The sequence below is a fragment of the Podarcis filfolensis genome (genome assembly GCF_964270895.1).
Source record: "Podarcis filfolensis genome assembly, chromosome: 16".
Classification (NCBI taxonomy): Eukaryota; Metazoa; Chordata; class Lepidosauria; order Squamata; family Lacertidae; genus Podarcis; species Podarcis filfolensis.
The window spans coordinates 14,554,465-14,581,458 of NC_139620.1; the positions used below are offsets into that span (position 1 = coordinate 14,554,465).

A 26,994-nucleotide genomic window follows, 5' to 3' on the forward strand; every position below is an offset into this window, starting at 1 on the left:
GTCCTTCCCCCCTCCTCCTGAATAATGCAGCAGGGGCCGGGGGTTTAATAGCGCCCCAGGGGAGGGGCTTGGGGCGCATTTGCTGGTGCCGAAGCGGAGAGCGCAGCGCCCCCGGAGCCCGCCCCGTCGAGTCCTCCTCCTGCCGTCTACCTAGCCGCCCGCTCCGCGCCACTCTCCGTGCCGCCAGGATGTCTCGGCCACTGTCCGACCACGAGAAGCGCAAGCAGATCAGCGTGCGGGGCTTGGCGGGCGTGGAGAACGTGACGGACCTGAAGAAGAACTTCAACCGGCACCTGCACTTCACCCTCGTCAAGGACCGCAACGTCGCCACCCCGCGCGACTACTACTTCGCCCTCGCCCACACCGTCCGCGACCACCTCGTCGGGCGATGGATCCGCACCCAGCAGTACTACTACGAGAAGGACCCCAAGGTGGGAAGGAGGAGGAGGAGGAGGAGGAGAAGATCAAAGGAGCGCGGGAGGGGGGAGAGGTCCGGAGGGGGGAGGGGCTGGTGGCCCCCAGCCGAGGGAGGACCCTGGGCCCATAGGCGCCCCCCCAAATATTTGAGTCCCCCCACAAGTTGATGGGTATTGACATTCAAATAGTATGGGTGAGCTCCGTCATGTGATCAATATACGGGACGGTGCTTACTTGCCCCCCATATTTTATTTAAGTTGGCGCCCCTACCTGGGCCGGTGGAGGGGTGTGGGTGTCCGCTCAGGGTTGCCCCCCCCTCCAAAGTCGGCTGGGGGAGGGAGCAAGGAGTTTACTCCGTTCCTTCAGTGAGACTAGACGGTGACCTGGGAGGAAGAATTGGGGAGGGGGAATGCTTTTTTGGGGGGGTGCTCTTTCAAGTACTGTCTGTGGAGCGTCTGCCATCTGCCTGACCTTTCGCACTCCGTGCCTTCTTCAAACTGGTGTCAGCCTCTCTCCCCCCCCCCCACGCTCCTCCCGGTGTCTTATTCCGGACCCCCCCTCCCCCCGTGCCCTTTGCATGTCTGGGTTCCAGCAAGCTCCGGCCTCTCGCTCCCCGTGGCTCCAGGTGTCGAAGCTGCCCCTCCGGAGGGCGGGGCGACAGGGGAGGCGGGGTATCCAAGCCAGTCTTGGGTCGGGGGTATTAATAGCTGCTTAAGACGCTTCCCCGCCGCCTGCGGGAGAGAGAGAGGCCGGCCACCTGCTCCCATCCGCGGGTCGGGATGAAGGGCCCAAAAGCCCTAAGACGCCCACCTGAAGCTTGGAGGGCAAAACCCCTTCTGTTTGGGGGTCTGTTAGGGGATAACTTCTGCATGCCAAGCAGGTGTTTCACCCAAAGGCTCCAGCCCTTCGTTTGAGCTTTGCAGGCAGAAAGTCCTCAGGTGGCAGGTGAGGGAAAGGAATACAACCCCCACCCCCAGTTTCCATCCAGTGGTATTCAGAAGCATTGCTGCCTTCCGCCATCATGGCTAGCAGCCATCAACAGCCCCCCACTCAATTTATATGTCTACTCCTCTGTTAAAGTCATCCATGTGGGTGGCCTTCTGCAGCAGGGAGTTCCATAGTTTATATTCTGTGTGGGTCACTAAGCTGACTTGGTTTCAGGTTCAAAGACCAGGCAAAGCAGCCCCCCCACTAACTTTCATTCCGCACACCCAGGTGCATTTGAACATCCAGGAGATCTGCCCCACCCACCCCAATTTCAGCCTTCCAGAGGCTGGAGTGGGGGTGGGGGTGGGGTCTCCAGGTATCTGCCTCCCTCTCTCTGCATCACAAAGGGATGGGCCTGGCCAGGGGAGGCAGCTCCTTCCCGTCGTCTTTAAATTTAGCCCAGCCTGACATTTGCTGTGAACTTTTGCCATTTAATTTCGGGATAGGCCTGTGTCAGCAGCACCAGGGCTCCGGGGGAAGGACACCAGATACAGCTGGCAGAAGCAAACCCAAGATGGGCCGGTCTCGGCTTGCGAGCTTGGAAAGGTCAGCCGGCCGGTGGAGGAACAGCAGCAGCGGTGGTGGGCCTTGCGTTCTGGTTCTGGAGGGGTACCTGGCCACAGGTTCCTTCTGCCAGAGGAAACACCTGTCTTTTGTGATGCCTCCTTGCCTGCTGCTCATTCCCAGTATCTCAAAAAGGGGCTTAGTTTGTGCTGGCAACCACACCAGTGCTGTGGCTGAGTCCCAGGACGTAGAATCAAATAATGTGAGAGTCTGAAGGGGGGTCTGGGAGGTCATCCAGCTCAACCCCTACCTCAGTGCAGGGTGCCAGCTGGACTTTGGCATCCCTGGTGGCTGGTTGCCCAGTTTCTGCTTAAGTAGCTCTAGCAAAGGAGAGGAAGGGAGAGGGAGCACACACGACCCCCCTGAGACAAGGCTGCCCCACTGGCGGAGGGCTCTTCCTATTAGGAAAATTCCCTTGATGTTTAGCCAAAATCTGCTCTTTCCCTGCAATCTCCACTCTTTGGTTCACGTCTGCTAGCTCTCCAAAGAAACCCAGATTGTGCGCTCCCCCCCCCCATTTACAGAGAGGGGTTTAAGAATTAGAGACGTATGAAACAACAAATAATAGGCGTGCCTCTGAGAATGCTCAGAGTGCCACAGTCATTCCTGAGGACATGGATTCATGGAGTGAGAAATGTCAAGGGGGCTCGATCCCACCCAGAGCTCACCAGGTGACCTGCCTTGGACTCCGGCTCTGCTCATTCCAGCTGTGTGGAGGAGGCTGGGTCTCATCTGTCACTGCTGGGAAGTCACTCTCACGCAGCCACGATGCTGCTGCTGCTGCAGTAAATTTACACTGATTCTTATTTTAAGTTGAGGACCAGAGTGGTCAGAGGACAGGAGAGATTTTGCTCCAAACCTCTACTCCAGGAGTGAGCAAACTTTTTCAGCAGGGGACCGGTCCACTGTCCCTCAGACATTGTGGGGGGGCCAGACTATATTTTTTTTGGGGGGCGGAAATGAATGAATTGCTATGCCCCACAAATAACCCAGAGATGCATTTTAAATGAAAGCACGTATTCTACTCCTGTAAAAGCACCAGGCAGGCCCCACAAATTACCCAGAGATGCATTTTAAATAAAAGGACACATTCTACTCATGTAAAAACATGCTGATTCCTGGACCGTCTGTGGGCCGGATTTAGAAGGCGATTGGGCCAGATCTGGCCCCTGGGCCTTAGGTTGCCTACCCATGCTCTACTCAGTCACTCTGCCCACTGGGCAACCTTAGTCTCTCTTTTAGCCTAATCTCCCTCATAGGGTTGTTGTGAAGATAAATTGAGGGAGAACCCTGCAAACTGCTTTAAGCTCAATGGAGAAAAGGCAGAATATAAATTATTATTATTATTAGTAGTAGTATTAGTAGTAGTAGTAGTAGTATTAGTAGTAGTAGTAGTAGTAGTAGGGAGCCTGCAACAAAATATTGCAGTGTGGCATGTGCTGCACTTCAGGGTTCCAGCCGATCAGCTCTGCCATCTTCCAGCACATTCTCTTTCCTTCCTTTGGGTCCCCCCCTCCAATAGCATTCTGATTATATCGTGCACAGTTCTTATTTGGCTGTGGTTATGTTTGTTTCTTTGTTTTTGCAGAGTGGGGTCTCTAATAAATGTTTTCTATACTTCTGCAAACTCTGCATTTCCCCAACCCTGCAGATACTTCCTTAGTTTGGATGGTTGGTGCCCTTTTGATTATGTAAGGGTCCATACTCAGAGAAATCAAGCTAGCTAATAGTATCTGCAGTACGCGTATGCATTCAAGGAGGGCTGAACTCACTGGAGGAATGGTACGCTGTAGACCACATGTATACATAAATAAATTAGTTCTGCTAATGGTTAGTAAGTCGTGGTAGTAAACCTGGGCACCAACAAAGGTTCCTTAGATGGAGCTTCTTCTTGAGGGGATGAGTATTTTGCAAGCACTCAGCTGGAGAATGCCAAGAGTTCGGCTGGTGCAGGATGTCCTATCCCAGGCATTGACTACACTGGGAATCCTGCTGTTCAGAAATGTTTCTGGTTGCACATTTAGTGCGGGGAACTGATCTGCAATGAGCACTTTAAGTGGAGCGACAGAATATATGTAGGAGTAGGAAAGCAGGGTGCCTCTGAGCATGTACAGAGTGCCTGTCTCCCCCCTAACAGCACCATCTAGTGCATCTTCACTCAGAAGCAAAGTCCTTCTGCGTTCATTCCTCAACCCGGGCTTACGTGCTAAGCGCATGTGCCTAGGGCTGCAGCCTCAGTAACTCTACCCAGTTCCCAAAATATCCAGGAATCGAGATTAGGATAGCATTGCAAATAAACTCACATTTACTAGTATTGCCTGCTTCTCTGTTGCTGACCTGTGTCAGCCAGCTATTGAGAAACAAACTAAAACTAAAACTATTTTTGCCCCCAAAGAAAATGTGCCCTAAAACAGGGCAAACTTTTCTAAAGTTTTGCTGCCTGTTCTCTCTCTCTCTCTCTCTCTCTCTCTCTCTCTCTCCATCTCTATCTCTATCTCTATCATCTCTATCTATCTATCTCACATTGCTTTTTGAATATCTCAGAGGCATTCCTTACTGGACACAGGCTGATCCAGATGAGGAGAGGCTGGGCTTATCAGGAGGTGGGATCTGCTTGCCAGATTGAAGCCCCTCTAACAATGCTGACACAATACTACATACCGTATTTTTTGCTCCATAAGGCACACTGAACCATAAGGCGCACCTAGTTTTTAGAGGGGGAAATCAAGAAAAAAATATATTATTCCCCCTCTCCCCAGCCCCAAGGAGCAAAGAAGCCAAGACAGCGAGCGGGATCCATCCCGCTGGCTGTCTTGGCTTGTGCCATAGCTGCGTGCAGCCTCTCCCGACCGGAGAGGTTACGCGGGGCTAAAGAGGAAGCCAAGACAGCGAGCGGGATGGATCCTGCTTGCTGTCTTGGCTTCTTTAGCCATGCGCAGCCTCTCCGGCTGGGAGAGGCTGCGCACGACTATGGCAATTCCCCCACCTCCCGCAAAAGCCCACAGGAGCTGCGCAACTTTAAGGAGTGCGCGGCTCCTGCGGGCTTTTCTACGAGGAGGGAGAAGGGACTGACTGGCCGCGTCAGTCCCTTCTCGCTCCTGGGGAAAAGCCCGCAAGAGCTGCACGGAGCTTGTGTGCGGCTCTTGGGGGCTTTTCCTGCCTGCCCCCCCTGCATTCGCTCCATAAGACGCACACACATTTCCCCTTACTTTTTAGGAGGGAAAAAGTGCGTCTTATGGAGCGAAAAATACGGTAGAGATAATACATTGATGTGTTGTTTTCTAAAACTTCAGAGAGCTTTGCTTACATTATCTCCATCCTTATAACACCCTTTCCCAGTCCACCCCTGTTGTTCCCCTGCATGTGGGCTGAACCCAGCCATGGCTGGTTGGCCCCCCAAGTACCATGTGGCCGAGTGTTCTACCTCACAGAGGACAGTCCTCTTCCAAGTTCTGTTTAAATCTAAAAGAACTGCAAGAAAGGCGAGCAGCTGGGCAGAAAGTGGGTGGAAGCCTTGAACCCAGTGTGGCCTAGTGGTTAGAATGTCTGATTGGGACCTGGAAGACCAAGGCTCAAATCCCCACTCAGCCATGAAGTAATAATAATAATAATAATAATAATAATAATAATAATAATAATAATATATTTATTCCCCGCCCATCTGGCTGGCTTTTCCCAGCCACTCTGGGCGGCTTCCAACAAAATATTAAAATACAGTAATCCATCAAATATTTAAAGCTTCCCTAAACAGGGCTGCCTTCAGATGTCTTCTAAAAGTCTGGTACTGTAGTTGTTTATTTCTTTGACATCTAGTGGGAGGGAGTTCCACAGGGCGGGCGCCACTACCGAGAAGGCCCTCTGCCTGAAGCTCTGTGGGGAGTGACCTTGAGCTCAGTCACTGCTTCTCAGTCTAACCTACCTTATAGGGTTGTTGTTGTGGGAGTTAAATGAGGAGACGAAGAACCATGTATGTCACCTTGAGCTCTTCCTGAAAAATAGTGGGATAGAAATGCAATCAGGGCTCCCCCCCCCCCAGCCAGAACTCAGTTCTGGCACCTCTCAGGTGGGTGCCATTGCCATTATAAGTGGGGTGTTCATAGTGAGTTCCAGCACCCCACCTCCTCCTCCTTATTATTAAAATAGCACTGAATGCAATATAAAGAGCAGCCGAGCAGGCACATAGGCTGGCTGGTCTGTCGTTGGTGTGATGCATTACTTTTCTATGTAACTTATAATATTTCTAAATTTGCACCTATAACATCCAAAAAGAGATGTTGCCTTTATCTCCCTTTTTGCAATGCAGAGGTGGCCACACAGCTACCGCCTAAGTTCCTGGTAGAATAGAGGGGAACTGTCAGGAGAGGGACCTGTAGCCCCTGCTTGGCAGGCGGGCAGAAAGGGCCACGCTTGATCCCTGGCATCTCCAGGGGTGAGTAGATAAAAGGTCTGTGTGTCACCCCTGGAGGCCGAGGTGGACAAGCTGCCTGTTCTGATACAAGGCAGCTTCCTGTGCTCCCAGGAGGGACCACTGGCACACAGCAGAGGCTGGGCTCAGTCCCTGGGTAGGGCTGGAAAAGACTTCTTTTTGTAAGGCTGGAGAGCTGCTGCAAGTTTGTGTAGACCAGAGGTAAGCAATGTGGTACCTCTCATCAGCCCCTGCAGGCAGCACAGCCAATGGCCAGGGTGATGGAAGCAGCGGCAGACTTGGGTCTTTCAAATTCCCGCAGCACCCTGTGCAAGGCCAAAATTTGGTCCCTCCAACCTCTCGCCTTCCGTTCTGCTCAATTCACTATGTTGTAGCTGCGGCGCCCCCTAGGCTCAGTGTCCAGTGCGAAAGTACTGGTCACACTGCCCTAAGTCCGCCTCTGATGGGGGCTGTAGTCCAATAACACGTGGAGGTTATATGGGTCAATAGCATGACTCACTGTGTCCCTATGTAAATCAGCCTTTTATCCAAAACTGCGAGGACTGGAGCCTCCCCCTTTTTTTTTTTTAGCTAGATCAGCCAATAGCCTGATTTGGTATAAGGCAGTTTAATAGGGGCTGTGTGGCTCACAGCTGCTGCTTTCAGCCAGTGGCTCAGGCAGGCTTTATATATTACAAATTCCAAATCATGAAACAGAAATGCAAATTGTGAAATAAGGCTGCAGTTCTAGACGTGCTTACCTGGGATTAGCTGTGTTGATCACACTGAGTCTTTATTTCGGAGCCGACGTGTGGAATGATACAGTCAATCTGGTATTGATGAGCTATAAAACAAATGGGCCATATCCGCTGAAGAAGAGGGCTCGTCATTATGCCAATAATGAACAAAGCGTTTTAAAGATAAGTGATTGTGCCCTTGCTTGCCCCCTGCACCCCATCCATGACTTGCTTTCTCCACTGGCAGGTGGACCAGCTGCACCCGTGTAGCATTCTGCTGGTGCATCAGGGAGTTCTACCAGTGTTTAGTTCATGCCAGGGGCATGTCTTGAGTGCCCCCAAAGCAGTGGGGCTCTTCTGCTGCTCCCCAGAGCCCCTCAGCCAGTAGGGAGCGGGATCCTGCCTCCAGTCTTGACCACTCAGACCCTCAAGGAATTTGCTTCTTCCCTCCTGCATGGCAAAGTCTCACTGCCACGAATGAGGCACAGTAAATTGAGCAATGGTGGTTTAGGCTTTAGTTCGCAACAGCCCCTCTGGAAAAGTGGGGCATGTTTGTTATGCCTTGGTGAAATAAGATACAAGAAAATGGTCACCCGGATACGTTACTGGGGATGATGTAAACTATTATGGAATTATTATATATGTCCAGTTATATACAGTGGTACCTCAGGTTACAGATGCTTCAGGTTACAGACGCTTCAGGTTACAGATTCTGCTAACCCAGAAATAGTACCTCGGGTTAGGAACTTTGCTTCAGGATGAGAACAGAACCTCAGGTTAAGAACAGTTTCAGGTTAAGAAAGGACCTCCAGAACGAATTAAGTTCTTAAATCTGCCAGCCACCTTTTTCTGGTACTAAGCTCTAGTTTACTATAATACTTATTTCAAAAAGAGTTAAAAGTATTGTTCTCAGTGCCATATTTATATCTGCGGAACTAAAGAAAATCTATTGTGTTTCGAAACAACAACAGTCAAAGGTGACCAAGGCGCAACATCTTGTTCAACAAAAGCAACGCAATGGTGATAAGAACAACAATCCAAATCTAATCCTCTCCGTGGGAGACGGCAACGCACAGTTTCTTCCCGTAAACACAACACAAGCTCACAGGTCCACCTTTGCTCCTCCCAAACTCCTCCTCAATCTTCTTCCTCCTGCAGCGCATCTATTACCTGTCTCTGGAGTTCTACATGGGGCGCACTTTGCAGAACACCATGGTCAACCTGGCCTTGCAGAATGCCTGCGATGAAGCCACCTACCAGGTTTGGGGCCTGTCAAGGGGCCTGGGGTGTGTGTGTGGATAAGGTGGTTGGTGGTGATGGGCCAAGGAGGCTTGGGAGATTCTTGGGGCTGGGGGCTTCCCCCCACCCCCACCTGAGCTAATTCAACCCCCTCTCCCCTCTGCACCCTCCTTTTGTCCAACAGCTCGGCCTGGACATGGAAGAGCTGCAGGAGATCGAGGAAGATGCTGGCCTGGGTAACGGAGGGCTCGGGCGCCTGGCAGGTGAGCCATCAGAGGAGGGGCTGCCACTCGGTGGCTGAGTCCCTGCTTTGCAAGCACCTCTCTCTCCCTGGCAGCATCTCCCGGTGGGGCTAGGATGACCTAGGATGACCGTGGCCTTCCTGTTGCTGCCGAGCATCGGGGGAGTGCACTCCTGTGTTGAGAGTCTTCCTCCTCCTCCTCCCAACACAGCTGTCTCATGGAATCATAGAATGGGAAGGGACCCCTAGAGGCATCTATTCCAACCCCTGCAGGGCAGGAATCAGAGTTAAAGAACCCCTGGCAGTGAAGGGGAGTCCGCCAGCTCCTGATGGAGTCTGTTCCACTGTCAAACAGCTCTTACTGCCAGAAGGTTCTTCCTAATGTTTAGTCGGGATCTCCTTCCTTGTCACAAGAGTCCACTGATTCAGGTCCTCTCCTCCAGAGCAGCAGAAAATAAGTTTGCTCCTTTTCCCTTGTGTTTGCCAAATTGATGTTTTTTCGCATTTTAAAATTTAATTATAATAATAATATTTTATTATTTATACCCCGCCCTTCCCGGTTCAGAAAACTGGGCTCAGGGCGGCTAACGACAAATTTAAAGCACTTAATTAATGCAACAAAAAAACAGTATAAAATGTGAATAACAATAAATTCAGAATTCAAAAATCAATTTAGGGGGGAAATCCATCCAATAAACATTAGATGATCACCAGGGCTAGCTGGCTAAATTAGTCCTATACTGACATATCCTATGATGGTATTTCCAATGCTCTGTATTTGGACACTTTTAATGTTTGGTGTAAGCTGCTATAGGCCCAGCAGCCCGTTGTCGGGAAGTGGCATATATTTGAATTCAACCAATCCATCCATTCTTGTGGAAGCCCTAGAGGAATGCAGCCCAAACCCCCTTTGGCTCCGCTAACCCTTTCCTTTCCTTCTCCAACTAGCCTGCTTCCTGGACTCCATGGCCACCCTAGGCCTGGCAGCCTATGGCTATGGCATCCGCTACGAGTTCGGGATCTTCAACCAGAAGATCTGTGGGGGCTGGCAGGTGGAGGAGGCTGACGACTGGCTGCGCTATGGGAACCCCTGGGAGAAGGCCCGCCCAGAGTACATGATCCCCGTGCACTTCTACGGCCGCGTCCAGCATGACCACGATGGCGTGAAATGGGTAGACACCCAGGTCAGTAGGAATGAGAGGAGGGTACCAGAAGGTGGGGGTAGATTTGCTTTGTATTCTTGTGTTCTTATATGGCTTAACCGTCCTGTGACCTTCGGATGAAGGGTGGCATAGAAATTTAATAAACAATAAGAATTCTGCCTCCCCGGTCCAAATATGGGGGGGGGATGCTCAGATGTGCACAGATGCACCCTGGTGTGGCTTGCAGGGGCCAGAAATGGTGCTGAGCTCATAGCTAGGGGGGCCAAGGCTCATTTGGGCCCTTGGCAAGGAGCTGAATTTTGTGCCTCTGAAGCCTGGAGAGACCATGGACCTAAAACTCAATAGGTTTGCTTTTTGTTGCATTTCGCGTTCTGCCAGTGACTTCCTCCACGCCCATCAAGGTTGGGTTTGCTCTGCTCTCTTCCTCCACTTCCTCCTCCATCGGTCTGCCTGCCTTCTTGCCTCCCTCCTTCCTTTCCCTTCTGCCTCCTTCCTTGCGTCCCCCCCCTTCCTGCAACTCTTGCCTCCTGCTCTTTCTTCCCTCCAAGCTCTGCTGGTGCTCTGCCCACACTTTAAATAGCACCACCAGCCAACTGGGGAGGGGGCTCTCCAGGGCTGCTCTGACGGCCCACACCAGCGGCCAGATTCCTGTGCCCAGAGCAGCCTGGGCAGTGTGCAGCCGAGTGGGTGAGCTCCTAGTCACTTCGAGCCAGAGTGGAGAGGTGCAATTTTTGTACGCACCCCTTGGGCCTGTGCCCTTGGCAGTGGCCAACCAAGGCAACCTTGAGGTCCGCCCTCCCTGCTCCTAGGCCCTCCTAGTCTCTTGCAGGAGTGGGGGTCTTGCTGCTGTGCCCCTCTTCATCCCAGGCAGCCCCTGGGATGGTGGGTGCTCAGCAGGCAGCCCCAAGGCCAGTTCAGAACCCTCTCCCTTGCCTTGCAGGTGGTCCTTGCCCTCCCCTACGACACCCCTGTCCCCGGCTATCGCAACAACGTCGTCAACACCATGCGGCTGTGGTCTGCTCGGGCGCCCAACGAGTTCAACCTGAAGGACTGTAAGTGGATTAATAATAATAATAATAATAATAATAATAATAATAATAATAATTTATTATTTATACCCCGCCCATCTGGCTGAGTTTCCCCAGCCACTCTGGGCGGCTCCCAATCAAGTGTTAAAAGCAGTACAGCGTTAAATATTAAAAACTTCCCTGAACAGGGCTGCTTTCAGATGTCTTTTAAAGAAAGGATAGCTGCTTATTTCCTTTACATCTGAAGGGAGGGTGTTTCACAGGGTGGGCGCCACTACCGAGAAGGCCTTGTGTGGCTCAGCAGGCAGAGCGTTTGCTTGGCATGCGGAAGGTCCCCTGGGTTCAAGCCCCACTGGCGTCTCCACATGGGACGGGGAACACCCCCTGCCTGAAACCCTAGAGAGCCGGGGCCTGTAAGTGTAGACAGTGGACTCAGTGTGGGGCAGCTTCCTGCCTTTCAGATCTGGAGAAAGTCAATAGAGAAAAGTTTTTCCTCTTCCTAACACTTTGGACATCCGAAGAAGCTGAATGTTGGATTCAGGACAGATAAAAGAAAGTCCTTCTCCATGCAGTGCATAGCTAAACTGTGGAACTCCCTGCCACAGGAAGCAGCGATGGCCACCAACTTGGGTGGCTTTAAAAGCGGACTGGACAAATTAATGGAGGAGAAGCCTATCGATGCCTGCTAGACAGGAAGCTCCTTCTTCGCTCACTCCATATGTCTGTCTCTCAGTGTGTGTTTGGCTACTGACAAGAACTCTGCAGTGTTTGTGGGTGCAGGACATCCTTAGAGGTTTCCTTGCACCTCACATAGGGGAGGGACCATCATAGCTCTTTGGCAGAGCACCTGCTTGGCATGCAGAACCTCTGCTGGCATCTCTCCGCTTAAGAAAAGAGCCAGGTGCCAGCAGGTAATGGGAAAGGCCCCCCTTCTTCCTGCCCGAGACCACCCTGGAGAACCCAGGCACCATGCTCTGGGCTGGGTGACCTGCTCTAAGGTGGCTTCCCATCTCTTTGTGAGCTTACCTGCTTGGCATGCAGAAGGTCCCAGGTTCAGTTCCCACCCCCAGGTCAGGCTGGGAAAGCCCCTGCTGGTTAGCGCAGGCAGCACTGAGCTGGCTAGAGAAACAGGCTGACTTATAACCATAGAACTATAGAGTTGGTAGGGACACAGGTGGTCATCTAGTCCAGCCCCCTCCAAGGCAGCTTCTGTATAACTTTTGCCCCATTTGAATAGATTGCATCTCTCCCTTTCTCTCCCAGTTAATGTCGGTGGCTACATCCAGGCAGTGCTGGACAGAAACCTGGCTGAGAACATTTCCCGGGTCCTGTATCCCAACGACAACGTAAGTTCTGGAATTTCAGTTTCCTGATGTGTGAGAGAATGTTCCAGAAATTCAGGGAGTTGGGGGGGAGACTAATGTAGAGGCTAGACTTGCATCTGATACCACACATGATGAGAGCGAGCAGAAGAAAATAAAAGTCTGAGGCGGTTTCTGAGCCCTCTTCTCCTACCTGTGCTGGCTGAAGGACCAAGCCCAGGTGCTCCCAGTTTGTGGTCTCCAGTATTCTCTGGGACGGCCCAGCATAAAAGTGGTGTGCCTCTCCCCAGGCGTTACTTTCCAGAGCAGCAGTGTGAGTGAGAGGAGGGGGAGAAGGAGACAGGGACCAGCCCCACCATTGGACAGCATGGGGCAACCTCCCCAGGCAGCAGGCAGGGCAGCAGAGCTCCCCGCTCTTGTTCTTGAGCCCCCAGCCAGTCTTCTCTCGTGCCACCTGGTGTCAGGAGCTGGAGTCAGGAGCAGGTGAACATTAAAAAACACTTGGTGTCAGTGAAGTTACCTCTTTATTCAAAGAAACCAAAACAGCGCAGGCGTCGTGATCACAGCAACCCTTCCCGGTAGGTCTTGTCCCAATGAGGCAGTTGCAACGACTGAAGGACCCTGCCTTCCCACCACTCCCAGCAATCTGAGACTTATTCACCTTGTCTCTCTTCGCTCCGCCCTCTTCGTTTCTCTGGGAGGGGAGCTGGTTGCAGAAGAAGGGGGGAGACTCCCTGGAATCTTTAGCAGCCTGCCTCTTGCCCCTCCTCCAGCTTTCTGTCCTGCCTCTGAGGCTGGATCTAGACACAGCAAAAAAATGTTTCAGGATAACACGTTGTAAACTTTATAGTGAGAAATCACATTGCTGAAAGACGGAACAAATGCATTGTGAAATGGTACAGACTGGGAGCCTTACTTCCAAAGGTCTTTCTCTTTTCCACCTCTGTTGCTGCTGTTTTGCCTCTTGGTAGAGTGGGAGTGATTAGAACCCAGGACTCCTGGCTCCCAATGGGATCCTGGGCAGCACCTGTCAATTTCTTGAGAGACGTGGACAAACTTCAGATTAGGGTTGCCATACGTCCTCCTTTTCTAGGATACATCTCTTTTCCAGGTCTGGTTGCCATATGTCCCCTTTTTCCTGAACATGTCCTCTTTTTCAGGAGTAAAATCTGTCCGGGCGGATTTTTAAAATTTGGCAAAATGTCTATAGCCTACATCCAGTAGGGGTATTTAAATGAGAGTCATCATAGCATTCTGTAGTTAAAAGCAGAAGTCGGCAAATGTGGCCTCTTTTTTGCTCTTCAAAATATGGCAACTGAGTAGGTTGCGGGGCTGGGCAGTCATCTTGTGGTGTCTTAAAAACAAATGTGGCTTTTGCTCTTAAGTTGCCACAATGCTCATCTTTTTGCTTATGGGAATGGGGGGGAGGGGGGCTCCCAGCAGTTTCGCTTCCTTCCTCCCCTGCCTTCCTTGTGCTGACCTTTGGGTTCCCCTTGCCTCCATCCTCTGCAGTTCTTTGAGGGCAAGGAGCTGCGCCTGAAGCAGGAGTACTTTGTTGTGGCTGCCACGCTGCAAGACATCATCCGCCGCTTCAAGTCCTCCAAGTTTGGCAGCCGCGATCCCGTGCGCACCTCTTTCGACGCCTTCCCAGACAAGGTAGCAGGGCTGGTTTCTCTGACGGGGGCTTGGAGTGCAAGCTGGCTTGGTGTTTGGGGCCAGCGTTGTTGTCAGTCGCCTGCCAATGTCTCCTCCGTGCCTGTTGCTGCTTCTCTCTGTCCCTTGGGCTCAGCAGAAGTGGCAGCCGGTGACAAGGATCGGCAGCTGGCCTCCCTTGCTCCCTCGCCTGCCTGTTTTCATTCAGGAGTGTGCAGAGGCCAGAGGGAGAGCCAGGTTCATCTGGAAATGGGGGGCTCCTGGCAGTTACACTTCCTCCCTCCTGTGGGGACTCTGCAATGGGGTGGGAGCAGGGCTGGATTAACCATTAAAAGGTAAAGGGACCCCTGACCATTAGGTCCGGTCGTGGCTGACTCTGGGGTTGCGGCGCTCAACTCGCTTTATTGGCTGAGGGAGCCGGCGTACAGCTTCCGGGTCATATGGCCAGCATGACTAAGCCACTTCTGGCGAACCAGAGCAGCGGATGGAAACGCCGTTTACCTTCCCGCCGGAGCGGTACCTATTTATCTACTTGCACTCTGATGTGCTTTCGAACTGCTAGGTTGGCAGGAGCAGGGACCGAGCAACGGGAGCTCACCCTGTCATGGGGATTCGAACCACCGACCTTCTGATCGGCAAGTCCGAGGCTCTGTGGTTTAACCCACAGCGCCACGCGCGTCCCTTGGATTAACCGTTAAGGCAACATAATCATGTGCTTAGGGCACCAAGGGAAGGGAGCCACAGGGCGGCCTTGATTTCTCCAGTCTGACCTCTCTACCTGATTCTCTTTCCTTGCCTCCTCCAGGTTGCTATTCAGCTCAACGACACCCACCCCTCTCTGGCCATCCCAGAACTCATGAGGGTTTTAGTGGACATTGAGAAGCTGGACTGGGACAAGGTGAGGAGCTGCTGGACTCTAAGCAATGGACGGTGCCAGAGCAGGGTGGACGGATGCAGAAATCCTTCCCCACGGAGCTTATTTATGTAAATAATGTCTAGCCCGCCTTTTCATGAGGAGGCAGCTTATGACTATTTAAAACGACAATGAAGTCACAATCATAAAATGCATTTATATGACCCGAGCGCTAAATGAAATGAGACCCAACAGCCAAAGGAAACTCTGACAGCAGGAAGAGGAATGTTATGTTAATGTTCTTGTTTATTTATATGCTGCCTGTCAGGCCAAAACCCTCCCGGATACACACAAATACAGATACACACAAAAATACAATCATGCAAATGCAAATGCTACAAACGATGCAAATTCAAAACCTTTCAGCAGTATAAAAACCCAACACATCAGTGTTCCTGCTAAAAAGCCAAAGAACATTCCCTACAAAAATAAACATTCAGAGAATGCAAGAATATTTAAGAAGCATCTTCATCTTGTGAGGGTCCCAGGCAGGGGTCAGGCAAGGCAGGGGAAAGCTGGTGGCTTGAGCACTCTCTTGCTCCAGCACCCATTCTCTAAAGGACCCCTGCGCTCGGCAAGTGAGGCTCGCTGGCAGGCAGGCAGAGAGAGGGATCCAGGCAGGTTTCCCATAGGAGGGATGCCCGGAGAATTGGCTCTTTCCACATAATCCCAGGACAGCTCCTGGGGGCTCATTGCAGCTGCTCCGATGTGAGGGACAGGCTCTTTGGGGGTGCTCAAAGAGTGCCTCTGCTTACCCCTTCCAAAAACGAACCCTAGGATCCAACACAGACCCTTCCCCTTGGTAGCTTTGGCTGAAATGAAACCCTGGGAAAGTCTCAGGTCCTGCAATCCTACCAGGTGGGCAGAGAAACCACGAAATCAAAAGCCTGGTCAGGCCTGGACCAGCAGGGCAGAAAGGGGTGTGGTGGGAGGGTGGCTTTACTTTGGGCTCCTTTCCCAACAGCCTTTCTAAAAAACATTGTTGGTAGTAGCGGTATTGAAAGGGTATATTGGCCTGTGCCCATGTCCTCCTGTTCCAGGGGCATGTCAAGGAAACAGGAGGCAGTCCTGTTAGAAACAAGCTTTTAACCGGGTCTCCCTTTCACGGTTGTGCTCCTCCTCACCAGGGATACCCCAGGGGTTGCATTGTGGGGTGGGGTTCTCTTATCTGCTTTCTCCATCACTGTTTTCCAGTCCCTTTTGAAGACCCTGCAGAGCCATCATCAATCGATCAGGCAGCAGGATCCTCCTGAGCTGGTCCAGCTTGGCTCAAGGGCTGCTGCTGCTTCTCTCTCTCAGTCTCTCTCTGTGTCCCTTCTAGGCCTGGGATGTCACAGTGCGAACTTGTGCCTATACCAACCACACCGTGCTGCCAGAGGCTCTGGAGCGTTGGCCTGTCCACCTCTTTGAGGCCCTTCTGCCCCGCCACCTGGAGATCATTTATGAGATCAACCAGCGCTTCCTCGATGTGAGTTCAATAGCCCCGGGTGGGAGAGAAGGGAGGCCACTGAGGGCGGGTGGAGGGGGGTGAGGAGTTGGGAGGAGCCTTCCCAGCACCCTCCCCAGGACTGGATGAACTATTAAGCAAAATAAGAATGTGCTTAGGGCATCGAGGAAGGAGGGCACCGCAGAAATTCCTCGTTGACGGATTTTTAACATGAATGGCCACAAATTTGCTCATCTGAGCATTCACTTTCTCCGCTGAAGTATAGTAAAAAATCCCAACAGAACAACTATTGCAACAAAACAGGTTGGATGGTGCCTTATCTCCACTATGTATAGAAGCAGATATGTGACGTAAGATTTGTTTTTGAAGATTTGATCAAAGGTTTTGCAAATGGAAAAAATAATTATTTTCAAATATATAAAAGTGCAGGTACACAAACATTATTTTCCATCTTACTGTGGGTTCCATTTCATTTTGAAAAATAAAAATTATATTTTGCGTGTTGTTATTGTTCATATTTTGAAATAGGTATATATGGGGGCACCAAAATCTTTCAGGTGCGTAGGGCCTCTAAAGGTCTTAATCTGGCCCTGGCCCTTCATTTACCTCTGGGGAAGGAGCTCAAGGGCTGAGTAAGGAAGGCATCCCTCAGGACACTTCCAGTCAGTGCCTGAATTGTTGGGCAACAGAAAACTATCCCCACTCTTTTTGCTAAATCATCTCTCTCTCCGGTGGCATTTTAAAAGCAAAATGGTTGGGGGGGTTTGGTTCCACTTCCTCAAATTCAGTGTTTCCCAAACTTGGGTCTCCAGCTGACTACAATTCCCATCATCCCTGACCACTGGTCCTGCTAGCTAGGGATGATTGGAGTTGTAGTCCAACAACAGCTGGAGACCCAAGTTTGGGAAACCCTGCTCTAATTCAAACCCTGGATCTGTGCTTGAAATTTTGGGCTTGGAGCAGAGATGGCAGGGAGGGGGTGGGCCCTATAAATGGGAATGGGTGTTAATGTCTTCTTTGGGGCGCCCTTCTGTCCCTGCAGAAAGTCTATGCCAAGTTCCCCGGGGACCTCGACCGCATGCGCCGCATGTCTATGGTGGAGGAAGGCAGCGTCAAGCGCATCAACATGGCCCACCTCTGCATCGTGGGCTCCCATGCTGTCAATGGCGTGGCTCGCATCCACTCCGAGATCCTGAAGGCCACCGTGTAGGTACTCTGCCCCACGACAGGCAGGCTTCACCCCCCTTCCCTTTCCTGCCCTCTTCTGGTCCCATGACACATTGTTGGGTGGCTGGTATGAACATATGAAACTGCCAGAGTGTTGGTCCATCAAATTCCACAAGTGCCTCTAACTGCAATTCTCCTCTTACTCCTCTTCCAGGTTTAAAGACTTCTATGAGTTTGAGCCACACAAATTCCAGAACAAAACCAACGGCATCACCCCCCGTCGCTGGCTGGTCTTGTGCAACCCAGGGCTGGCTGAAATCATTGCTGAGGTGAAGATGAGCAGGATGAGGCCATCCCTGCTGGCTTTGCTATTTTCCCCATTTGGCCAAATGCAAAGTCTTGGAGGTTTCACTTGAAAAACAAACAAAGAATTTTGGGCCGGTCGGCTCCCACATTTGATTCACAAAATATGGACGTTTAGTCTCTTCAAAGGCATTTTAATGCAACATTCTCAATTACAGTTGGATTAAGGCTGTGTGTGTGTGTGTGTGTGTGTGTGTGTGTGTGTGTGTGTGTAAAGGTGGAAGTATTGATTTTTTGAAATCTGTTGGATCTAAAATGCCATTGTATTTCTTCTTAACTACCCCTCCACTTGGCATTATAGAATCAAATTAATTTTTGCATCCATACCTTTGAGTTTGTATGCTAGTTTTCTTCTGGTTTAAGGGACCCCTCCTCCAAATGGCAGATCAGATGGCCAAACTGGGCCTGCCATTAATTGCTGCGTTCGAAGTATATGTGTGTGTGGAATTTAACCCTTTCTCTCTCTGCCTCCCCAAAGACTGCTATTTGCATTTTAAGGGAAGATTCCTCTCAGTTTGCAGGTTTCCATAACAAAACACGTGCCCATCAGTGGCACTCCTGCAACTAACTGTCACATCCCATTTGGTCCTGAGATGAGCTGGCTGTGGCTCTTACATGGCACATCAGAAAGACCCTCTGCATGTGGCTTGGTGGTGCTTTCAATTATTATTTCACACCTTCCCTGATCAGAGCGTTGAAAACCAGGGATAGGTTTGGCCTTGTGTGAAGCCTTGTAAATCTTACTGTTAGGACAGGAAGGGTGAGGGAAAGCAGCCAGCACAGAGGGGAGAGGAGGGGGTGCCTCTCCTGGTTGCTGTTGCAGAGGGTGCGTGCCCCACACTCCCCACTTCCTGGGGGGCTTGTGGTGAGTGTTTTTCTTCCCATTTCCTCCTCCAGCGCATTGGGGAAGACTACATCTCCGACTTGGATCAGCTGAAGAAACTCCTGAACTTTGTGGAAGATGAAGGTTTCATCCGGGACGTGGCAAAAGTCAAACAGGTGAGGAATAAGGGGTCCATGGACTAGGGCTGGGCTGGTGGCAGGAGTTTGAAAAACAGCCGGGACCTGGGAGCTGAAAGGCCAAACATTCAAGGCACACACAAGAGCTCTGGTAGACTGTGTTGCCCAAGGGAGGTTCAACTGCCAAGGAAGGAAGTCCTTTTATCCTCCTTCCTGCCCAGGATGAACCAATGGGCGGCTGGGGTGGGTGGAGCCGCTCTGGAGATTCCTTCCCCGGGAAGAAGCTGCAGTCATGCAATCCACCATAAGGGGCTGTGGTCAGCAGCACCCTGACACTCTGTGAGCGCATGTGTGTAAACTGTAACAAGCCTCTCGTGCTATGCTGGTGCCCAGAAGATCCCACTCCTGCCTGTTTGGCGGACTGCCTCCTTTCCCAAGGGAGAGGTTGGGTTCGTGGTCCTTCACTGGAATTCAGTGGGAATCATTCTGACACTCAGAGGTGAGGGTAGGGTTGCCACCCATCCTGTATAATATAGGATTGTCCTGTATTTCAATGTAAAATGCTGCGTCCTGTATTGAGTCAATACAGGACATAGTTCATCACATATTTACGTTTTGCTGATTCATATTCTTTCTCTCTCATTTTTCTATTGCATGGTTTTTTCTTTTCTGGTTGTGTGATTTTGCACTGCACTCCCCCAGCCCCCCAAAAGTACTTTTTTCACACACACTGCCCGCAAATGCGCATTTGGAGGCAGTGCACAGAATCGCGGGCCTGGAAAAAAGCGATTTTTTGGGGGGCCTCTGTGCTCTTTTCATAAAAAAATTGGGATGTCCCGGTCCAGGTCACTTGCGGGCTATGCAGTCCCTCACCCTGTCCTGTTCTGTATTTGGTGCCCCCCAATAATGTGCCCCCCTCTTTGGCAGAAGAGAGTCACTGGATAGGGGTTGGGGGGGATGTAATGCAGTTTGAGAATCTGGAATCAAAAGTCTTGCTCTAGTAAGCAGCAATATCCCTTTTGTTAAATCAACTGATTTTACAACAGGGTAAAACGGGTTGGGCCCTGTGGTGTTTCTCTTGCGTCCACAGTTGTGTTTTGGGGGGTGTGCTCTGGGAAAACTCACACCCCTCTGGCTTCTCTCCGACATCAGGAGAACAAGCTGAAGTTTTCTGCCTACCTGGAGAAGGAGTACAAAGTGAAGATCAACCCCAACTCGCTCTTCGATATCCAGGTGAAGAGGATTCATGAGTACAAGAGGCAGCTGCTCAACTGCCTCCACATCATCACACTCTACAACCGTGAGTAGGGGGCTCGGCCTATTCTGACCCCCTTGATGTCCCCTTCCCCTGGGGGAAGTGGGGACGCCCACCCGCAAACTCCTAATTTCCGCATTTTGGGACTGGTTGGATTAGGGTTGGGAACTGGCGGCTCCACGTTGATTCCAGCCACCAGGGAGGGGGCTGAGTTGAGTGGTCACCAGCCCCCTCCTCTCCTGGAAGGGCTGAGAAGGGGGGCGGTGCTGTAGAGAGAAGGAGAGGCAGGAGCAGTGCTACTTTTCTAGAAAAAGAGGTGCCAGAATTCACTATGAACACCTCCCTTGTTCTCTTATACAGTTGTACCTTGGTTGTTGAAGTTAATCCATTCCGGGAGTCCGTTCGACTCCTGGAACTGTTTGAAAATGAAGGTGCGACTTCCAATTGGCTGTAGGAGCTTCCTGCACTCAATTGGAAGCTGTCTAAGTTGCATCAGACATTCGGCTTCCCAAAAATGTTCGCAAACTGACTCACTTCCATTTGGGAGCCAAAACGTCTGAGTACCAAGGCGTTTGAGAACCAAGGTACGACTGTAATGGCAATGGCTGACTGTGGACAGACGCTGGCTCCCTCGGCCTGAAAAGCGAGATGAGCGCCGCAAGCCCATAGTCACCTTTGACTGGACTTAACCATCCAGGAGTCCTTTACCTTTTTAAAATAATGTGCAGTGTTTTATTGTTTTTAAAAATGCGGAAAGAATCAGCGGGAGCGGGGGCTGATGAGGGCTTGCCCAAGGCATTTTGATGCCTGCACAATTTCATGTGCAGAAGTTGGCTCTGCATTGTCTGGGAAGCACACATGGACACATACACACTGATACTGTCCTCCAACACTGGCTACAGCCAGTGGGTTCAGGCGAACTGGCTAGGAAGACTTCCACCAGTGCTTTGGTGCCTGTGAAGTTAATTAATGCTGTCATGTTAATTAATGGGGGTTGTGGGAAGGCTGGTTTCCCCTCTCCCCCTTCTGTGGCCCTAGGCCTCTCCTACCCCAAAGCTGGGATGGGGCAGCGCCAGAAAGAACCTCCTTTACCTCCTTTCTGCTGCCAAGCATTAGAGGGAGAGTTTGGGCAACCTGGTGAAATCTGGTGTGGGGACATTGCAGGGGTGGGGGCATTGCAACTCCCTGAATCTGGGGCAGGAGGTCCCAGAGTGTCGCTGTTTGTTTCACCTTTTTCTCCTCCCTGCAGGGATCAAGAGGGAGCCAAACAAGCAATTTGTGCCACGGACGATCATGATTGGAGGCAAAGTGAGAGCCATGAGCGGTGCAGGGTGGGGGGGCTGTTGTATGGGTGAGGGTGGCAAGTCTGGAGAGGGGTGGGGCAGATAGGAAGGAAAGGGTTGGTTGGCGCCTTATATGCCCCCTTCCTGCAATTCCTGCAGCCAAGCTGGTGCCAAATGCCTTGCTCTGCCTTCCTTTGGACCACATCAGCGAAACCAAGAGGGGGGCCTTGTCGTCTGGGCATCCCAGGACCTCCATACACCCTGCCCAGGCTTGCGCCCCAGGGAGGTCACTTTGGCATAGATAAGGCAGCGGTTTGACTTCACCCCCGGAGGCGCACTCCATTGTCCCTTGAGACAGATGGATGGCAACAAGAAGTTTTGGCCCATTTCTCCCACCTGTTAGGGCCATCTTAAATCTCCTCTTCTCCATAGGCTGCCCCTGGCTACCACATGGCCAAGATGATCATCAAACTCATCACGTCCATTGGGGACATTGTCAATCACGACCCTGTCATCGGAGATCGGCTCAAGGTCATCTTCTTAGAGAACTACCGTGTCTCGCTGGCTGAAAAAGGTAACTCAGGGGCCAGGGTGGGCTTGTGGGATTCTGTCAGCTGACCAGCTTCACCCCACCTGGGCTCACCTGGAGGTTGGGATGTCATTATCCTTCGAAATTTGAGATGAAGGCTTCTGCCTGAAATGCGCACCAAGACGCATCGCAATGCATATTTTAGAATGTGTTTAGAAATGCATTCATCAACATAAAAAAAAAATTCAGTATATTTTGTGATAATATATTTTAGCACAAATTTTTTATTTCGTAAAATTTGTACGCTGCTTGATGGCTTTTTTTAAAACAAAGAAACCTCAAAGTGGTTTCAGGTGAAAAAGATTGAAATTGTCAATAAGAAAAATTAAAAACAAGTCTTAAAAGCTTTCAGAAAGTTAAAGTAATGAAACAGATTAAAATCTGCATTGACTTTCTAAAAAATCATGGGGATTGAAAACAACCACCACACACACAAACGAAATTTGCAGATGGATATGCAAACGCGACGGGATGGAGTTCTTATAAATGAGCCTGTCTGTGATTGACATAGGCTGGAAAGGAGGAAGATCTCCCTATCTCTTGGGTGGGCTTCTCCTGCCCCTTTGTGTGACAACCCCAGGCCTCCCCACTGAACCCCCCCTCCTGCTTTCCCTGCAGTGGTCCCTGCCTCCGACCTCTCGGAACAGATCTCCACAGCTGGCACAGAGGCCTCTGGCACCGGGAACATGAAGTTCATGCTGAACGGGGCACTGACGATTGGCACCATGGATGGTGCTAACGTGGAGATGGCCGAGGAGGCTGGCGAGGAGAACTTCTTCATTTTCGGCATGCGGGTGGAAGACGTGGACGAGCTGGACAGGAAGGGGTGAGTGTGCCAGTTGGGGTTGCTCATTCTGGGCCCCATTGACCTTCCTTGGCTCCTGGGCTTCTTCTGCCCGCCCTTCTGGCCTTTGCTGCGATTTCAAAGTGCTCAAAGGGGCGTACCATGAAGGCAAGGAGGCAAAGGCCAGCCCTGTTGTTGGAGATTTAAATGCCTATATAGTTTCAGACCCATCTTAGTCCAGCTCCCCTCTTTCTCACAGCAACTCACTAGTTTCCGAGCACAATTCAAAGTGTTGGTGCTGACCTTTAAAGCCCTAAGCAGCCTTGGTCCTGTATACCTGAAGGATAGTCTCCACCCCCATCGTTCAGCCTGGACACTGAGATCCAGCGCCGAGGGCCTTCTGGTGGTTCCCTCATTACGAGAAGTGAGGTTACAGGGAACCAGGCAGAGGTCCTTCTCGGTAGTGGCGCCCGCCCTGTGGAACGCCCTCCCAGCAGATGTCAAGGCAATAAACAACTATCTGACTTTTAGAAGACATCTGAAGGCAGCCCTGTTTAGGGAAGTTTTTAATATTTAATGCTGTATTGTTTTTAACACTCGATTGGGAGCCGCCCAGAGTGGCTGGGGAAACTCAGCCAGATGGGCGGGGTATATATAAATAAATAAATTGTTGTTGTTGTTGTTGTTGTTCCTGGGAAGGTGATGTGGGAGATGAGCACAGTAGGCCTCTCCCGATGTTGTTCATGAGTGAGCACTCTTCAGGGCTAGACTGCCACTGGTGCTAGAGGTGCCACAGCATCACTGAAATCATTATCCTGACCTCAGAACATATGGAAGGCCTGGGAGGATGTGGATACTTACACATGCTCCACTTTAAATTCTACCCTTTCTCCTCACCCCCTGCCCTGCAGCTACTGTGCCAAGGACTACTATGACCACATCCCTGAGCTGAAGCAAGTTATTGACCAGCTGAGCAGCGGCTTCTTTTCTCCCAAGCAGCCAGACCTCTTTAAGGACATTGTCAACATGCTCATGTATCACGACAGGTGAGACGGCTGGGCATTGGGGTGGGGGAGTGCTGCTGCCTTGCTTGCCAGAACCCTCTGGAGGCCTCGGCGCTGCCAAATTCTTCCTTTCCATCTCTTTTTGCGGTGCCTCTGCTGCTCAAGGTGCGTCTCGCCCTGTCCGCCCCGCAAACAAATGAAACGAACCTGGCCTGTGCGCTGATCACAAGGCATCCTTTCCCACCTTTTGAGAGAGGGAAGCTTCAGGACCAAACACTCAGTGGTGGGCAAGATCTCAATCTCCCCTGTCCCTTCATGGGCCAGATTCAACAGGTGTGGACTTGTAAAGTTGGAAGGGACCACCAGGGTCATCGAGTCCAACCCGCTGCAGTACAGGAATATTTTTGCCCAACCTGGGACTCGAACCCATCACCCTGAGATTAAGAGCCTCGTGCTCAACCAACTGAGCTATCCTGGGAGGACCACCCACCTGCCAATCACCTGATGTAGCAATGAGGTCAGACTTCAAAGCAGTGGCGGTGTGGGAGGGGTTGCCAGGAGTCCTGGGTGCTCCTTTGAAGTCTGGCCAGCCAGCTGGCTTCCTGCAGGGACTGGCTGTGGGCTAAGAGTTGTGGGCTGTGTCTCTGCCTGCCCCACACCTGCCATTACCTGTAACTTTTTGGGGGGCAGGGGTGTGTGTGGAATAGCCCGAGGCTCCTCACTCCTGGGCTTAATGCTTAGAACCAAAGTCTGTGTTGGGTTGTTTTTTGCCCATCTAGTCCAGCATCCTGTTTTGCCCAGTAACCCAGCAGATGCCCCCCATCAGAACCCGAGTGCCACAGCCCCCTCTCCTCACTTGTGATGCCCAGCTGGCACCCAGAGGCCAGTGAATTTGTTTAATCCTCTTTTTGTTCAACTCCACTGTGCCTTTTGGGGAAAACCTTTCACCTTTTGTTTTAATTGCAGGCATGGGTTGTGGCGCATGGGTTGTGGCACATGGGATGGGGAGGGGGATCCTTATTGGGACGAAGATAATCCTCCCCCCGCCCAAAAAAGTGGCTATGAAACCATTTTTTCTAAGCTCATGTTGGGTAGGGGTGGAGTTTTCTCCCTGGCATGGCTGGGAAGAGAGAAGCTTCCTCTCCCTCTATTTTCTGGTCTGAATAACAGTGCCCCCCCCCCAATGCACCTATAGTTAATTAAAGAAAAGTGGAAAAACTCCCATCTCCCCATGGTCTTCTGTTAGGGCCGCTATTTGCCCAGCAGGTGGCAGCCTAAAGTGGCACTGGCTGGCCGAGGGAGGTGGGAAAGAGCAATCCCCTCCAAATCCCGTTCCTGAGCTGATGTTTCATCTTTCCCAGCACTGGCCCTCCGTGGGTGTGGAAACTGTTCATGGCTTACACTTTCCCAAATGTCATGATAGCCTATAGTTGTAACTCCTGGGACAGCTCAGTTGGTAGAGCCTTAGACTGTTAATCTCGGGGTTGTGGGTTTGAGCCCCACCTTGGGCAAAAGAGTCCTGCGTTGCATCACAGATAGGCAACCCTTGTGAGCCCTTGCAATTCTACAATTCTATGATTCCACAGGCTTTGCTGGGATTTGCTGGGTGTGATTTGTCAGCTTGCAGGTTGTACTTTGGATACTTCTCTCTCTGTGCGTGCGTGCAGAGGAGTTGTTTTGTGGCTGCTCCTGTTACCCTAGTGGCTGGGGGGGCAGTGACTGTGTGTGTGTGTGTGTACGCTTGCGCTTAGAGGCAAGAGGGCAGCAGGGATAGCACTGGAGGTATTAAATGACTATCGGACTTTGAAAAGCTGGTACCACTGGATCAAGTCCATCAATTATGTCAGATTAATTAAATGAAAGAGTTTTATCTGGATTTTGAATAAATGCGCAACCCATCGCCACCGCTTTGAATTGCGTTGTTATGCTTCTCTCCCCTCCCTGTAGGTTCAAAGTCTTTGCCGATTACGAGTCCTACATCAAATGTCAAGAAAAGGTCAATGCTCTTTATAAGGTGAGGCAGTGCCCCCCACATGCCCAATGGCGGTGGGATGGGGACGGCGTTGGTGAAAAAGGACCGTTGCTGTGTGCATGTATGTTTCATAGATCAGGTGTCAATGCCAGATGTGCTGAATGACAGGGAAGCCAAGCAGTCTCCAGCAGACCTCAACCGTTGCTCTCTGACTGTCACCCCGCCTGCTGCTTGGCATCTCCCTTGCATAACTCTTAACTCCAGTCCTAAAACCCTAACCTAAAACACTGGCGTTGTCTTTCAAACTGACTCTTGGTGGAGGAAGGGAGTGTCATGCACTGGTTGGACACAAGAGGAATGGTGGAGGGAACCCCCAAGGGAAGAAGGCTCAGAGCCCGGGGAGTTGCGGCAAGGAGAGGTCAGAGGAAAAAACTGCAAAGAGGCAACAGGGCTTAGTGAGCCGGGAGAGTCGGTGTCAGAGAGAAGTCCAGAATCAGAGGCAGAAGCTGAAGCAGATGAGTGGGAGGAGGGAGGCCAAGCGGCGGAGATGATTAAATTCTAACACCTATTACACCCAGGGCTTTAGGGTGTCTCGTACCCACAAACTCATAGCAATACGAATCCCAACTTTAAAAGGAAATCCTCGTAACTGAACCTTTGGCCGCAGGAGGCCCCTAGAGCTGGTCCTCTCCAATGGTTTGGGAACACGTTGGCAGGGGTGTCCAGGTGCCCACACACTGAAATGTGGGGGGGGGGAGGCTCCCTTCTTCCCTCTCATGATTCGCTGCTTTGATCTCCATCCACAGAACACCAAGGAGTGGACCAAGAAGGTGATCAGGAACATTGCTTGTTCCGGAAAGTTCTCCAGCGACCGCACCATCGCCCAGTACGCCCGTGAAATCTGGGGTGTTGAGCCCAGCCGCCAAAAGATCCCCGCCCCTGACGAGCCTCGGGAGTGAAGGACCCCCCCCTCATGTGCCATCAGCAACTTCAACGGGGCAGCTCAAAATCAATGGGTCCCCCACCCCCCTTTTTCATCTGGCTCCAAATGTACAATCACTTTTTCTTGTAGGGGGAAGGAGGTCAACGGAGGAGATTGTTTTTCTGTCTAGGTTCCCCCTCTCCCCATTTTAGAATCTGCCCCATAGGAGCTGTGGGCAGGCAATTCGGCCCAGTCCCCCTTCTCCCCCCCCCCCTTCCTGCCATGCTCTGCTATTTATTTTAAGGGTGGTCCACACCTTGATTTTACAACCCATCTCTGCTCCTGAAGCCCTCCTTTTTTTAAAGGGTGAGGGGTGTCTATGGCTCCCCTGCTTTTTAAGGGGGCTTCCCTGTCCCATTTTTATCCTCAAGAGATGTATTGCTGGGTAGGGAGGGGGGATTTTATCTCCTCACTTTTAAAGCAGCACTTGGCCTGTTTCGTCAAAATGGGGCAACATGGCTCCTGGAGGGGAGAGGGCGCCATACCGGATGAAAATAATAATAAAGGTTTTAAAAACTA

General features: G+C 51.3%; 1 protein-coding gene across 1 annotated transcript; it reads left to right on the plus strand.

Moving 5' to 3' along the window:
* Positions 1-26,994, plus strand: PYGM (glycogen phosphorylase, muscle associated). The gene is made up of 19 exons (XM_083592013.1): positions 1-431; positions 8,269-8,370; positions 8,534-8,612; positions 9,539-9,774; positions 10,694-10,805; positions 12,045-12,127; positions 13,616-13,759; positions 14,562-14,654; positions 15,991-16,137; positions 17,159-17,322; positions 17,498-17,612; positions 18,544-18,645; positions 19,759-19,906; positions 21,111-21,169; positions 21,577-21,718; positions 22,352-22,559; positions 23,429-23,563; positions 25,469-25,535; positions 26,300-26,994. The coding sequence occupies exons 1-19, from the start codon at positions 189-191 to the stop codon at positions 26,450-26,452; spliced, it is 2,532 nt and encodes an 843-aa protein (XP_083448139.1). The 5' UTR covers positions 1-188; the 3' UTR covers positions 26,453-26,994.

What these genes read in the sequence shown, in the direction of transcription:
- PYGM (XM_083592013.1), top strand. Translation starts at nt 189, where the DNA reads ATGTCTCGGCCACTGTCCGACCACGAGAAGCGCAAGCAGATCAGCGTG. An exon ending in AGGGCTCGGGCGCCTGGCAG is followed by an intron (nt 8,613 to 9,538) that starts GTGAGCCATCAG and finishes TTCTCCAACTAG; the next exon opens with CCTGCTTCCTGGACTCCATG. An exon ending in CGATCATGATTGGAGGCAAA is followed by an intron (nt 21,170 to 21,576) that starts GTGAGAGCCATG and finishes TCTTCTCCATAG; the next exon opens with GCTGCCCCTGGCTACCACAT.